The sequence below is a fragment of the Gorilla gorilla genome, chromosome 14, assembly GCF_029281585.2.
Source record: "Gorilla gorilla gorilla isolate KB3781 chromosome 14, NHGRI_mGorGor1-v2.1_pri, whole genome shotgun sequence".
In the NCBI taxonomy this organism is placed as follows: domain Eukaryota; kingdom Metazoa; phylum Chordata; class Mammalia; order Primates; family Hominidae; genus Gorilla; species Gorilla gorilla.
In genome coordinates, this window is record NC_073238.2 from 54017698 (window position 1) to 54034577 (window position 16880).

Genomic DNA, 16880 nt, shown 5'->3' on the forward strand with positions numbered 1-16880 from the left:
CATATGACAACAAAAGTGCAAAAGATGCAGTGGGAGGGAAGTGGAAGTTTGGTGTTGTAATATTGTAAGGATATTAAGTTATCCATGAAGTATATAATATTGATTGGAGGTAGATTGTAAACCTTCCCACAACCACTGAAACAAATAAAGTTATTTAGCATACCAATAGATAAGAACAAATAGAATTTTTAAAAAGTAATTGTATCAAAAGAAGGTGAAAAAGGAGGATAAAAGAACAAATGAGACAAGTATGAAACAAGTAGCAGGAAGATAGACTTAATTGCAGCCTAATAAGTAACTGTACTAAATGTGAAAGTACTACACATTTGAACTAAAAGACAAAATTGTTAGACTGGATGAAAAAGCATGGTACAACTATCTGCTATCTATAAAAAAGTCCATTTTAAATATAAAGATGGAGATAGTTTAAAAGGATGACAAAAGATATACCATGCAAGCACTAATCCTAAAGCTGGAGTAGCTATATTACTATAAGAAAAATTAGACTACAGACAGATAATAATACCAGAGATAAAACGTGACATTTTATAATAGGATTAATACGTGAAGAAAATATAGTAGTATATCTATGCATTTAATAGCAGAGCTGCAAATAACATGAAATATAAGCTTACAGGATTGATGAGGAATAGCTATATCAAGAAATACAGTTAGATATTTCTACATACTCCTCTCAGTAATTGATACAAAAAAATAGGAAATTAACATGATGCTTCATAGTCGAACAGTACTACCAATCTTTACCTAATAGAAATATTTAAAATACTACACACAAACTATAGAAAATACACATTGTTTTTAAGTACGGATAAAACATTCATGAAACTAATGTAAGAATGAGCAAAAAAGGAAATAAGAAATCCTAAGTAGATGAACGTAAGAACTCAAACTAGATGTTTCTAGTTCTAGAAAGTTCATAGCAAGAACTAGAAAAGTCATAGCAAGTTTTTCTTTATAAATTCCAAGCTAAATCAGTTTTTACAATGAATGTGGATAACTTAAGTTACCCTATTTTAACATACAAGAGTGTCAGTTTAGATTAAAAAAAAAAAACACACACAGTTCACCTATATGCCCTTTGCAAGAGACCATTTACAACAAAGTGGCATACAAAGAAAGAGAGAGTTGCAATATTAACAGGCAAAATTGAATTCAGGGTGTAAGTCAATAAAAGGTCAAAGGGGAATGTTTTATATTGATAAAAGTCATGCTTAAGTAGGTCTTAGGTAAAAAGCCTGAAAGATATAAAAAATCATTTAAAAAAATCAAACATTCCATTGCATCAAGAGAGGAAACACTATAGCCAAAGCGTACAAAGAAAAATCTTACTTGAATTTACTACATAAACCAGTTAGAGAAAGAGTACCATGACACTATGTTGGAATATTGAAAATCTACAGCAAACATAATACTTAATGATGAAATATTAGAAACCTTTTCATTAAAGTTCAAAACAAGATATGCATAGTTACTGTCACATCTGTTTACCTTGGAGCTTCTAGCCATTGTAATGAATTGAATCATAAATATTGAAAAGAATTAATAAAACTTATTAATTTTAAATGTCTGTACCAAAAACAAAAAAGGCAAGCAATTAACAAACTAATAGAACTAAAATAGAGTTGTTACTTGGCCAGATTCAAAATTAACATACAAAAATTAGTACCTCTTCTGTATACCAGCAATATCTAATTATAACAATGAAAAGTAAAAGACTTTATTATAATAGTCACAGGATTGTTTCCTAGAAATAAATTTGATAATATACATGGAAAATTATATAATGAAACTTATAAAAATTTATTGAAAATTCTAAAAGATCTGACTAAATAGGCATACTCTGTTCATAGACTGAAAAATTCACTAGTGTAACAGGTTAATCTGTAAATAACTCCAACTTTAATCAAAATTCTCATGGAATCATTTCATTAAATATTTATCTAAGAAGTATATGAGAGAGGACTCATACTTCTGAACATCTCCACAATTAGCACTCTGGCCCAAGGTGGCATCATCTGTGCCTGGTTTATCACATTAACCTCTGAACTTTTCCATTTTCACACTTGCCCTCTCCACCACCATCCACCCAAGCCCTGCAGCCTAAACTGAACACTCAGAGTGATCCTTTAATAGATTACTTAGTTCAATTCTTTTGATGAATTTAAAAAAGGATATTGTTTAGAAAGATTAAGTAATTGAATCAAGGTCAAAAAATTTGTAAGAAGTAGAGCCATGATTTGAATCCAACATTTCTGATTCTAGACCCTATTCTCTTCAACACTAGACTATACTGTATTTTATTAGCTCTTTCTGTGTTGAGATTATTTTATTATTTTTAAAGAATGCTCATAGACGTCTGGCATATATGATGATAGATGACACTTATCTGAAATATGTAGCTTGGCCTCATAAAAAAATGCTTTAATTTCATTTATAGACACATAGCTGACCTAGGATGAAAAATTGTCTTGACCCATTGTGACATTTCTTATATTTATATGGTAATGAAGAAAAATCAAAATTTTAACTAATCTGTTTTTCATAAGGATATTATCATCTTTTCTTCTTGGGCTTTTAGGCTTAACGCCTTTTTTTCTCCTGTGGCATATTTGATTGCACTCTTAACTTTGGTGCTAAAATAAAACTCAATTTTAGTGATCACAGAACCTGATGTTGAAATAATCTATTTCTGGAAATGCTGGGTTTATGGTAATGATGAAAGTTGTATCATGTTGTTATGGCAACCAAAATCCTAAAGTACAGATTAATGACAAGCTCACTGATTTTTGGAAGTAAGCAGTTCATTTCTTATCTCAGTTCAGTTTTAAATAATTATTTAGAATACAGTAAATTTCTTTGAACATATTTTAAAATGAGAATAATATCTCCATTTAGTTACATATCTAGAGATTCTCTTCTCCAAAGGATCACAGCTCCTCGCCAGCAATGGAACAAAGCTGGATAGAGAATGACTTTGACAAGCTGACAGAAGTAGGCTTCAGAAAGTCGATAATAACAAACTTCTCTGAGCTAAAGGAGGATGTTCGAACCCATTGCAAGGAAGCTAAAAACCTTGAAAAAAGATTAGATGAATGTCTAACTAGAATTAACAGTGTAGAGAAGACCTTAAATGACCTGATGGAGCTGAAAACCATGGCACGAGAACTCTGTGACGCATGCACAAGCTTCAGTAGTCGATTTGATCAAGTGGAAGAAAGGGTATCAGTGATTGAAGATCAAATTAATGAAATCAAGAAGAGAAGTTTAGAGAAAAAAGAGTAAAAAGAAACAAACAAAGCCTCCAAGAAATATGGGACTATGTGAAAAGACCAAATCTACGTTTGATTGGTGTACCTGAAAGTGACAGGGAGAGTGGAACCAAGTTGGAAAACACCCTTCAGGATGTTATCCAGGAGAACTTCCCCAACCTAGCAAGGCAGGCCAACATTCAAATTCAGGAAATGCAAAGAACACCACCAAGATACTCCTCGAGAAAAGCAACCCCAAGACATATAATTGTCAGATTCACCAAGGTTGAAATGAAGGAAAAAATGTTAAGAGCAGCCAGAGAGAAAGGTCAGGTTACCCACAAAGGGAAGCCCATCAGACTAACCGCATATCTGTCAGCAGAAACTCTACAAGCCAGAAGAGAGAGGGGTCAATATTCAACATTCTTAAAGAAAAGAATTTTCAACCTAGAATTTCATATCCAGACAAACTAAGCTTCATAAGTGAAGGAGAAATAAAATCCTTTACAGACAAGCAAATGCTGAGAGATTTTGTTACTACCAGGCCTGCCTTATAAGAGCTCCTGAAGGAAGCACTAAACATGGAAAGGAACAGCCGGTACCAGCCACTGCAAAAACATGTCAAACTGTAAAGACCATTGATGCTGGGAAGAAACGGCATCAACTAACGGGCAAAATAACCAGCTAACATCATAATGACAGGATCAGATTCACACATAACAATATTAACCTTAAATGTAAATGGGCTAAATGCCCCAATTAAAAGACACAGACTGGCAAATTGGATAAAGAGTCAAGACCCATCAGTGTGCTGTATTCAGGAGACCCATCTCACATGCAGAGACACACATAGGCTCAAAATAAAGGGATGGAGGAAGATCTACCAAGCAAATGGAAAACAAAAAAAGGCAGGGGTTGCAATCCTAGTCTCTGATAAAACAGACTTTAAACCAACAAAGATCAAAAGAGACAAAGAAGGCCATTACATAATGGTAAAGGGATCAATTCAACAAGAGGAGCTAACTATCCTAAATATATATGCACCCAATACAGGAGCACCCAGATTCATAAAGCAAGTCCTTAGAGACCTACAAAGAGACTTAGACTCCCACACAATAATAATGGGAGATTTTAACACCCCACTGTCAACATTAGACAGATCAACGAGACAGAAAGTTAACAAGGATATCCAGGACTTGAACTCACCTCTGCAGCAAGCAGACTTAATAGACATCTACAGAACTCTCCACCCCAAATCAACAGAATATACATTCTTCTCAGCACCACATCAAACTTATTCCAAAATCGACCACATAGTTGGAAGTAAAGCACTCCTCAGCAAATATAAAAGAACAGAAATCACAACAAACTGTCTCTCAGACCGCAGTGCAATCAAACTAGAACTCAGGATTAAGAAACTCACTCAAAACTGCACAACTACGTGGAAACTGAACAACCTGCTCCTGAATGACTACTGGGTACATAACGAAATGAAGGCAGAAATAAAGATGTTCTCTGAAACTAATGAGAACAAAGACGCAACATACCAGAATCTCTGGGACACATTTAAAGCAGTGTGTAGAGGGAAATTTATAGCACTAAATGCCCACAAGAGAAAGCAGGAAAGATCTAAAATCAACACCCTAACATCACAATTAAAAGAACTAGAGAAGCAAGAGCAAACAAATTGAAAAGCTAGCAGAAGGCAAGAAATAACTAAGGTCAGAGCAGAACTGAAGGACATAGAGACACAAAAAACCCTTAAAAAAATCAATGAATGCAGGAGCTGGTTTTTTGAAAAGATCAACAAAATTGATAGACGGCTAGCAAGACTAATAAAGAAGAAAAGAGAGAAGAATCAAATAGATGCAATAAAAAATGATAAAGGGAATATCACCACTGATCCCACAGAAATACAAACTACCATCAGAAAATACTATAAACACCTCTATGCAAATAATCTAGAAAACCTAGAAGAAATGGATAAATTCCTTGACACATACACCCTCCCAAGACTAAACCAAGAAGAAGTTGAATCTCTGAATAGACCAATAACAGGCTCTGAAATTGAGGCAATAATTAATAGCCTACCAACCAAAAAAAGTCCAGGACCAGATGGATTCACAGGTGAATTCTACCAGAGGTACAAAGAGGAGCTGGTACCATCCTTTCTGAAGCTTCCAATCAATAGAAAAAGAGGGAATCCTCCCTAACTCATTTTATGAGGCCAGCATCATCCTGATACCAAAGCCTGGCAGAGACACAACAAAAAAAGAGAATTTTAGACCAATATCCCTGATGAACATCAATGCAAAAATCCTCAATAAAATACTGGCAAACCGAATCCAGCAGCACATCAAAAAACTTACCCACCAAGATCAGGTTGGCTTCATCCCTTGGATGCAATGCTGGTTCAACCTACGCAAATCAATAAACATAACCTATCACATAAACAGAACCAATGACAAAAACCACATGATTATCTCAATAGATGCAGAAAGGGCCTTCAACAAAATTCCACAGCCCTTCATGCTAAAAACTCTCAATAAACTAGGTATTGATGGAATGTATCTTAAAATAATAAGAGCTATTTATGACAAACCCACAGCCAATATCATACTGAACGGGCAAAAACTGGAAGCATTCCCTTTGAAAACTGGCACAAGACAGGGATGCCCTCTCTCACCACTCCTATTCAACATAGTGTTGGAAGTTCTGGCCAGGGCAATCAGGCAAGAGAAAGAAATAAAGGATATTTAATTAGGAAAAGAGGAAGTCAAATCATCCGTGTTTGCAGATGACATGATTGCATACTTAGAAAACCCCATTGTCTCAGCCCAAAATCTCCTTACGCTGACAAGCAACTTCAGCAAAGTCTCAGGATACAAAATCAATGTGCAAAAATCACAAGCATTCCTATACACCAATAACAGACAAACAGAGAGCCAAATCATGAGTGAACTCCCATTCACAATTGCTACAAACAGAATAAAATAACCTAGGAATCCAACTTACAAGGGATGTGAAGGACCTCTTCAAGGAGAATTACAAACCACTGCTCAACAAAATAAAAGAGGACACAAACAAATGGAAGAACATTTCATGCTCATAGATACGAAGAATCAATATTGTGAAAATGGCCATACTGCCCAAGATAATTTGGAGATTCAGTGCCATCCCCATCAAGGTACCAATGACTTTCGAATTGGAAAAAACTACTTTAAAGTTCATATGGAACCAAAAAAGAGCCCACTTTGCCAAGACAATCCTAAGCCAAAAGAACAAAGCTGGAGGCATCACGCTACCTGACTTCAAACTATACTACAAGGCTACAGTAACCGAAACATCATGGTACTGGTATCAAAACAGAGATATAGACCAATGGAACAGAACAGAGGCCTCAGAAATAACACCACACATCTACAACCATCTGATCTTTGACAAACCTGACAAGGGGTAAGGATTCCCTATTTAATAAATGGTACTGGGAAAACTGGCTAGCCAAATGTAGAAAGCTGAACCTGGATCCCTTCCTTACACCTTATACAAAAATTAATTCAAGATGGATTAAAGACTTAAACGTTAGACCTAAAACCATAAAAACCCTAGAAGAAAACCTAGCCAATACCATTCAGGGCATAGACATGGGCAAGGACTTCATGACGAAAACACCAGAAGCAATGGCAACAAAAGCCAAAGTAGGAAAATGGGATCTAATTAAACTAAAGAGCTTCTGCACAACAAAAGAAACTACCATCAGAGTGAACAGGCAACCTACAGAATGGGAAAAAATTTTTGCAATCTACCCATCTGACAAAGGGCTAATATCCAGAATCTACAAAGAACTTAAACAAATTTACAAGAAAAAAAAAAACCATCAGAAAGTGGGCAAAGGATATGAACAGATACTTCTCAAAAGAAGACATTTATGCAGCCAACAGACACATGAAAAAATGCTCATCATCACTCACTGGTTATGAGAGAAATGCAAATCAAAACCACAGTGAGATACCATCTCACGCCAGTTAGAATAGTGATCATTAAAAAGTCAGGAAACAACGGATGCTGGAGAGGATGTGGAGAAATAGGAATGCTTTTACACTGTTGGTGGGAGTGTAGACTAGTTCAACCATTGTGGAAGACAGTGTGGCAAATCCTCAAGGATCTAGAACTAGTTTTTTGACCCAGTGAATCCATTACTGGCTATATACCCAAAGGATTATAAATCATGCTACTATAAAGACACATGCACACGTATGTTTATTGAGGCACTATTCACAATAGCAAAGACTTGGAACCAACCCAAATGTCCATCAATGATAGACTGGATTAAGAAAATGTGGCACATATACACCATAGAATACTATGCAGCCATAAAAAAGGATGAGTTCATGTCCTTTGTAGGGACATGTATGAAGATGGAAACCATCATTCTAAGCACACCATCCCAAGGACAGAAAACCAAACACCACGTGTTCTCACTCATAGGTGGGAACTGAACAATGAGAACACTTGAACACAGGGCGGGGAACATCACACCCTGGGGCCTGTCATGGGGTGGGGGGTAGGGGAGGGATAGCATTAAGAGAAATACCTAATGTAAATGATGAGTAAATGGGGTGCAGCAAACCAACATGGCACATGTATACCTATGTAACAAACTGGCATGTTGTGCACATGTACCCTAGAACTTGAAGTATAATTAAAAAAAAAAAAGTTACTTCCCCCTTTCAACTGGTCTTTTTGTGTATATTTTGGTGTTGTGAAAAGCAAGAGGACAGAAACAGTCCTGAAAGTACTTCCCGTCAGCTATGGGCTAGGCTGTGATTGATCAAAATAGTAAGTAAGTAAAATCAAGTGCATGCCCATGCTAGAACCAGTGTTCAGCATGCACTGCTAACAACAACAACAAAAAAATTCAATGTTTTCACTGCCTGTACATAGGGAGTTTAGTTGATAAGGACATTCCCAACTTTCAGAACCATATGACTGAACTGAGATGATTTGTTGGTCATTTTGGATTTAGTCATAGAATCCTTGAAACTTTTACATTTTGGACATTGATTATTTGTTACTATAATGATTCATTATTGTTTGAGACTGTGTATTTCATATGTGATATTAGTAATTAGTGAATAATTTGGGCTAAGACCAGGCAGGCTGGCAGACAATATAGACAGATAGATCAGTTGGTTGATAGACAGATACTTAATATACTTTTTAAGATAAAGGATGAATTTACATAGTAATTATTACTGTAAATAAAAATATAGTAAACTGGCAAGAGAATAAAATGGTTTTAGCACTATAGAAACATTCATTTATATACAAATAACTGATATGCTTTTATAAATCATATTTTGGGAAACTTAGTTCCCTAAAATAATGTGTGTGTATGTATATGTGATGTATTTATTCATGTAGGTAGTTTTTTTAAAACAATAACTCATTAAAATACTCTTAACTCTCAGTGGAATAATATAGCTTAAAAGCTTAAAGTACCTTATAAAGATTAACTAGTTCAATATTTGGTTTATAGTGGAGAAAGCAGTCTTGGAGAGGTTAAATTACTTGTTCAAGGCAACAATAAGTGGCAGAGCTTCAACTAGAATGTAAGCCTTCTAACAGTAATTTACTCCTCTATACCATTTTATCTGTACTGTACCATATAGAACTGATTAGAAAATACTTAATAAAAGTGACTGTAGGAACCTGTTGCTTTGGTAGTGATAAATGAACTCATATTTGTTCAGAAATGTGGAATCACACTGTCTGCCGGAGTTCTTGGTCTTTATAATTTAAGTTTGACTCAGACTCACTTTAGAGAATCTCCCTTTTCATTTTATTTCTATCCTGTTGGCTTTAGCAGGCAGTTAGCAGGCCAGGAGGAGCAGTTCCTTATTCTTTGCTTTTTTTCCTTCCTCCTTCCTTCATGTAATACACGAAGATTTCTTTTTATCCACCGGCTTTGCTTTCTTCATCTTCTCCACCATATGCATATTCTTTTTTTAACCCCTTCCATATCTCAGTGGCTTTTTAAGCTGAGGAGGAGATTGAAGACATACTATACCATCTTAACACCAAAATTTAAAATGAATTTTAAACACTCGTTTAGTTTTAACTGGCTTGATTTTATTTAATTATCTGTGTTTATGTGGTACTGCTTTATTTTATCTATTGCAGACTTACAGTGGATTTTCAGCTGTATTGTTAGTTACAGACATTCGTGAGCTAATTTATATAGCTTAGAAACAAATGTGTCAAGTTACAACTAAATTTCAGTAAATTTTAAATTTTTTATCACTGTTACTTGAAAATGAAATTTAAATTTCACTACTTTAGAAGTTTCAACAATACTACATTTACAAGTTAAATACTACATTTACAAGTTACTCTGAACTTTTAAAAATCATATTCAATATTTATAATTGTACATTATTCTTATTTTATACTTTTTATGAGAAGGAATAGCCTTATTTTTGTGTACTCCTTATATACAATCAAATATATGCTGTATTGAGATTGAGTATAGACTTGAGTATGAGGCATGAGTAATGAATGCTTTACACACTTCTCAGAAATCTATGTTATTGCGCTTAGAAAAGAACTAAGAACACTGTTTCTAAAATCCAGTATCTGACTTGTTGCAAAAGTGGATATCAAACATATGTTATATCTAACAAAGTTTTAAAATACTAGTTTCTAGTAGTTTTTAATGAAAAATAATTTTTGCATTATTTTGTTACATTCATTGTCAAGCAAATTTAATTACAGGAAAGACCACTAATCAATAGATCAAAAAATATCTCCAGGCTGGGCACAGTGGCTCATGCCTGTAATCCCAGCACTTTGGGAGGCCACAGTGGGCGGATCACCTGAGGTCAGGATTTTGAGACCAGCCTGGTCAACATGATGAAACCCCGTCTCTACTAAAAATACAAAAATTAGGCAGGCATGGTCGTGCATGCTTGTAATCCCAGCTACTCGGGAGGCTGAGGCAGGAGAATCACTTGAACCGGGGAGGCAGAGGTTGCAGTGAGCCAAGATCATGCCACTGCACTCCAGCCTGGGTGACAAAGAAGTGAGACTGTCTCGAAAAAGAAAAAAAAAAATCCCCAAGCCTCATTTAGTTAAGCAGTTTTCTAAACTAGTTTCTACCATCATCCCTTCCCTTTCAGCAGAAAGGTAGTACAACCAGTAGCACCAGTCTACTCTGCTCAGAAAATTTACTCAGCATGTCTTTCTTCTACTCACTGTCATTTTGGAAGCTTTAGCAATTTTTGGAAAATGTCAAGTTACTCCAACTCACCAAGAGTTTGGACCCCATTAGAACAGTGTACAGATGTTCCAAGATCTTAAGTGGACTTCTTTCCTTATTCCGTCCAACTATTTTCTTTTCTAGACCACAGATGCATATATTTCCACAGATAGTCTTAAAAATGTATTATTCTATCCATTATTATCAAAAAAGAACATAATTCCTAGAAAAACAAAGAATGTGTTCTGTTGATGGTGACTTCATGACATTGACCTGTGTGACAACTTAACACAATATTACTATTACTGCTATAACTATTACGTTAATCTAGCTAGTCACAATCATGTACTCTTGACTATGTGAAGAAACAGTTTTCCTGAAATAGCCACTGATTCAGCATTTATGGAAAACAGTGGTGGCTCAAGAGCCCAGAATAGGACTCTGTAAATAAGGAAAAAGTTCTTTTTCTCCATCAAGCATTCAGTGAACATGTATTTATTGAGCATCCATCGTATTCAAAATATACTGGGTTTTAAGGGACATGTGAACATAAACAGTGTCAAGTTAGTTGAAATTTTGTAGGACAGGTAAGACATGAACAACATGTATTTCTGTAATTCTAAACAATTTTTTAAGTACATTTTGGAAATTGGGTTATATTGCAGTCATATCCATTTGATGCAGAACTAACCCCTTCCTAATACAAAGCTGTTGGGATCTGAACATCAAGAAAATGTAGAAGCTTTATTGTAAGTTAGGAGTGGTAAAAGCTATATGAAAGGAACAGAAAAAGTGCCATGGACATTCCACAAAGGAAGTAATTATTTCTAGCTATAAAGATCAGACAAGACTTCATGGATAAGAGAGAACATTTTTGCTGAACATTAAGAGCATTTAAAAGTGGTGAAAGAGGCACTCTAGGAAAATGAAGTAGGAGCAAAGGAACTGAGATCAGCAAACCAGAGCCCAGAGAACAGTCAAGGGTTGCATTGGAATTAGAATAGTGATAGGGAAAGTGTTAGATAATTTTTGAATGGTAGAAGGAATTTGGGCTTCTCTGAAACCAAAAGAGGCCACTGAAGCTCTTTGAAAGCCCCAGGTAAGAGAGAGATGTGATAGAAAGTATGCCTCAGCAAGATTGATCTAACAACAGTGCCTAGGATGGATTGAATATTGAAGAGACTGAAAGAGGGAAGAATAGATAGGAGTTTGTGTGTACTCCAGGCAAGAGGTCATTTTAGAACCTGAGCTGATGTGATACAACGTTGTTATGCCATTAACAGAAGTAGGAAACTACAAGAAAAGGAGGTTTGGAAGCAAAGCTTTAAACACACATTTTTATTTTAGTTTTTGTAAAAATCAGAAAATTAGTACCAGTGTTCTCATGGCCAGTACCATGAGTACCATGAGAACCATGAGTACCGTTAGTACCATCTTCTCATGGTGATACATGAATAGTATGAGTAGCTAGGGATGACAGGAAGTTAATGTCATGGAACTATGCAGAGAGTTGTTGCACATTTGATGAACCAATACTGTTTTTTCTAGCTGGATAATTTTGTAAACATTTGCAGGACTCATTCTTTATGTGCTTTTGTAGAAATGTATATTTGTGAGAAAGCTGTGATTTGCTGCAGGCAAGTGTCACATTTTAGCTTGGGGTGATATAGAGAGATGAAGAGAAAGCTAGGAGATGTGGTTGTTAGTGTAAAAGCTATAAGGTGAAAGAGCAGTTTACTTTAAGTTTTCTGAGAGATAAAAGTGTTGATAAATTGGAACAATTGTAAGCATCTTTCTTTAATGTGTTACCACTTTTGCAAAATCAATACATTGACATTGGGTCACAGTTTTTGTTTCTTATTTAGCAGTCCTGTATATCAGGCACAAATATATATCAGTCCAATATATATCAGGAACAAAACACAGTCCATGCCCTCTGCAACCTATATAGTAATGGAGAAAGATTTAATAAATAATAAATACAAAATTATATTTTATCCCAAAATCAGGATTAACTGTGTAGCCAAATAGGGATTCTTAAATAGTGTATGTGTGATGATAATGAAAATGAAATGTATTGATTGAAGTGTCAAGCTGTCTTACAATTCTTAGTAAATATATTTTTTTCAAATGATGTGTTTACATTTTGTTTGCTTATCAATAGAGAGCAGATCGTAAAACAATCTACGGAATTAGTCTGCAGAGCCTATGGTGAAGTGTATGCAGCTGTGATGAATCCAATCAATGAATACAAAGATCCAGAGAACATTCTTCACCGATCGCCGCAGCAAGTGCAGACGCTTCTTTCCTGATTATCTTATTTCATTGTCTTAGCAAAATATGACCTCCCTAAAACACTGAAGGTTATTTTTTATTCTTTGAATTTTTACTTTATAATTTGATAGTTACAGTTTTCTTTGTATCATAAGATTGTAAGTCCCGATAATTTTTTATTTTTTTTGGTCTCAGTAACAGGGGAGTAAGTAACATGTTGACCTGAGCTAGTATTGCTGTGTATCTACTCTAAATGAGATGATCTATTTTTTTGCTAGCATCTCTCCAGCTCTGCAGTTTTCACTGTATTCAGGAAGCATAAAGTAGTATGAAAGGTTTGAAGAATTTTTTTTTTACAAGACTAGTTCTAAATTAACAGCTTATAAAAAATTTGTCTAAATTTAATAATTAGTATAAGGATAGGACCTAATAAATGTCTCCTTACCTAAAGATTCATTTGCTTTCTTTTAATATGAGTAGGCATACTTAGTAGCTTTTCTGAACCTAGCCTATGTCTCTGTCCCCAAAATAGCTGCCCTTAAAGAGTTGTTAGCAGAGAGAAAAATAACAGTGAATGTTCTCCTGGTGTATACGGCAGTGAATCTCCTTTCTGTTCTACTTTAGCATACTATATATATTTGACTGTGTACATTTTTATGCAATTTTAAGTATACACTCAGCAATAATTAGAAAAAAAGGAGAGAGAAAAGTGATTTAAACAGGGTGGATTCCACTCTGTGGGAGCCTTCGATGGAACTCAAGGTGGAGCTCAGCCTTTCCAGTGAGCTCTAAGCATGTAGATAGCCTGAGCTGTGTCTAAGTCTGGTGTTTAAAGATGGGTATTTGTCATACAATATGGGTCCTAAATCCAACCAACTACACATTTTATCTGGTGTTCAAACCAAAGAAACAATGATCTACTCAAACATTGGAGAAAAAAACTGCCAGAGGAGGAGTTGCCAATTGGCAGTGTGTCTTATCTCCATGTTGTAACTGGACTCTGACTTTAGACCATTACCTATTAGGAAGATTAAAAATGACTGTATTTTTAAAGGAATAAATCCCAGTGTACCTGATTTGACATTCTTGTCAGCAAAAAAAACTTAATTTCTAGTAAATCTATAAAAACGGGTAAGTCCCTAAATTACAAATGAGAAAATTGAAGCACAAGGAAAAAAATAACTAGTTTGAAATATTTTGAAAAGTAATAACATAAAACTAGTATTTGTAGAAGATTATGTGTTGTATATAACAAATTAGTATTTATAGAATATGACCTATTTATCTGAAGTTTATAATTGTTTATACCTGATACAGTTCTTTTTGGAGTAAGAATGATTATATAATCATTATCCATTTGGGTATAAATCTGTATTTTTAGTTTTTTCCCTTCAATTAGTATGTGTTACATATAAAGACAGAAAATAAAGTATAAATCAAGAGCTTAAATTTTATATAATTTATTTCTACAGTGAAAGAAGATTGATACCTTGCTATGAGTGAATTCCTTTGTTTTATTGGGAAAATTTATTGTGCTTTTTACCTGGTTTTTTCAAATAAAATATTAAAATATTTCTAGAGCAGCAATTATTGCAGCTGTCCTGTAGATATATATCCTATTGATGTGTTTTTAGAAAATGCACTAATGGAAAAGGAAATACAATATAGGGCAAAACTGAGGTAATCAGTGAAAGACTCACAGGCAAAATGTGGTATATATGATCTTGAGAGCTAAGGCAAAATAAAACATTGTAAGTAATAACCTATTAATATAACACCTAAATTTGCTATTACTCCATAGTTTGCATTTTGAACTATTTTCATTTGGCATAAGTATAACCTGGAAAAGGCATGTCTGCCCTTCTTTCAGAGAGGAAAGGTGTTTGAATGGCAAAACCCTTATGTGGTTGAACTTTTCCATTTCTTTCTCTGTGCCTTCATTTGAGCAGGTGGATATTACCTGAGGAAAAAGATGACACAAATGGACTAATTGACTTTACTCGAAATTCATGATTACAGTGTTCAAATGGGCACTGCTGTAGTTGGAATGTTTATGTTTCCCCAAATTCATGTTGAAATCCTCACCCCTCAGGGGATGGTATTAGGAGGTGGGTCCTTTGAGAGGTGATTAGGTTGTCAGGATGAAGTCCTCATCAATGGAATTAGTACCCTTACTCAAGAGGCTCAAGAGATCCCTGTCCCTTCTACCATGTGACGTTACAGTGAGAAGATAGCCATCAATGAGGAAGTGGGCCCTCACTAGACACCAAATCTTTTGGTGCCTTGATTTTGGGCTTCGCAGCCTCCAGAACTGGGAGAAATAAATGTCTGTTGTTTTTATAAGCCAGCTAGTTTATGGTATTTTGATATAGCAGTCTAAATGAACTAAGACATTCAATATTGCTTTGTAATTCTACTCTTAACTTGCCATGTTTCCAGAGGACTTTTTCACCCACATTCTCAGTTAATATCCTTCATAATTCACCAAGAATAGAAACTATTAGATTAATCTTCCTCATTTTCCTATTCTCAAACATCACACCCATCTCCTCTCCTTCCTTGTTTTGCACTTGAGATGTTATCTCTCTTTCTATGACAGGATATTCCCTCCATTATGCTCTGGCTCGAATCTCTCATCTTCTTATTAGATCCTTCTGTCTCTGGGTTATCCCTTTATTTTGCTTCAGCAACAACTGGCCTCTCTGTAGGATTATTCTCAATGTCATAAATAATGTTGTAATGTTCATAGTATTTTTAAAAACTCTCTACTCAGATCCTAACACCTCCATTTCTCTGCTTCCTTTCCTGGTTTAGACATGCTGTCATATACTTCCTTATTTCTCATTCTGTCTTTAAAGTATCCCAATATAGTTTCAGTCTCTCACTACTACACCGAAACTAACCTGATAAGCTTTTCATCAGTGCTATATGTTGTCAGATATAGCAGATTCTTCTGTATCTCTATTTGTTGAACTCTCAGTGTCATTCTACACATTTCTGTTTGAAATTCTATCCTTTCCAGTCTTCCATGGCACCACTTTCTCCTAATTTTCCTCCCATTTCATTAGCCCAACCCCCTTTTGACCTTCTTCCCTGGCTCTTTTGCCTCTATATGATTTCTAAAAGTTGGCATACTCTAGGGCTTGATCCTGGATACTTTTTTTTTTTTTAATCCTTCCTTTAGGGATTTGTTACTTCAACCTTTTCTATCCAGAATAATGTTAGCTTAAATGTCTTTAGATATATCCATATGATGGAGTACAGCAGTGAGAAAATGAATGGTTTTCATGTACATAATGTTGAGAAAGAAATCAGAATAATATAATACTCATTTTATAGAATGTGGATACATGTGGTAAAGGTGTAAGGAAAATATAGGAAATGATTAATACAATTTAAGATTATGGAGAGGGAAACACAGGATGTGTTGAAGTTACTGATAATGTTTTATTCTTATGCTAGGTTGTTAGTACTCTTAAATATTCTTTAAAATTTTTCATATATGTTACATAAACTTCTGTTCATATATTTTACAATTTTAAAAAATAGTTTAGAAATTTGCTTGGCATAGGGCCTGGGCTAAAGTTAGAACTCAATATATGAGAGCTATTTTTTTTCATTAGTCTTATCATTAAACGCATTTCTTAAGTACCTACTAGGTAGTAGGCTTTGTGATAAGCATTTAAAAATATAACCAAATTATGTGTTTCCCGTTGAGGAATTCCCTGTCTTGCACAATGATAGTTACATGTATTGTAAATAAACATCATGAAATTTGGTAGAGTGCTTGTGCATGTTGGCAAGAAGAAAAAATGAACTAATATCATCCTTTATAATTCAGCCGGATGTCCTTGGTATAAGAGGTTGAGAGCACAGAAAACAAAGTTTCAAACCACAACTGTACATTGTTCAGTCTGAGATTATCATAATGATTGGGTTCTATTAACTATTTGGTTAAGATGTAAAATTATGTAATAGTGTGGTGAGAGGAAAAATGGTGGATTAAGGAATTTAAAAATTTTGTCCCTTCATAAAGGGACAAAATAAAGGTAGCAATAAAACTGGCCTTCAAAAAATGA

At 34.8% G+C, this 16880-nt stretch overlaps 1 protein-coding gene across 1 annotated transcript in view; it reads left to right on the plus strand.

Moving 5' to 3' along the window:
• The window catches only part of COG6 (component of oligomeric golgi complex 6), a 97196-nt gene extending 82821 nt beyond the window's left edge, over positions 1 to 14375 (plus strand). The window contains exon 19 of the mRNA XM_004054414.4: positions 12692 to 14375. Coding sequence (XP_004054462.2) covers positions 12692 to 12839 — 148 coding nt within the window. The 3' untranslated portion in view covers positions 12840 to 14375. The remainder of the gene's footprint in view (positions 1 to 12691) is intronic.
• Positions 14376 to 16880: the final 2505 nt, after the last annotated feature.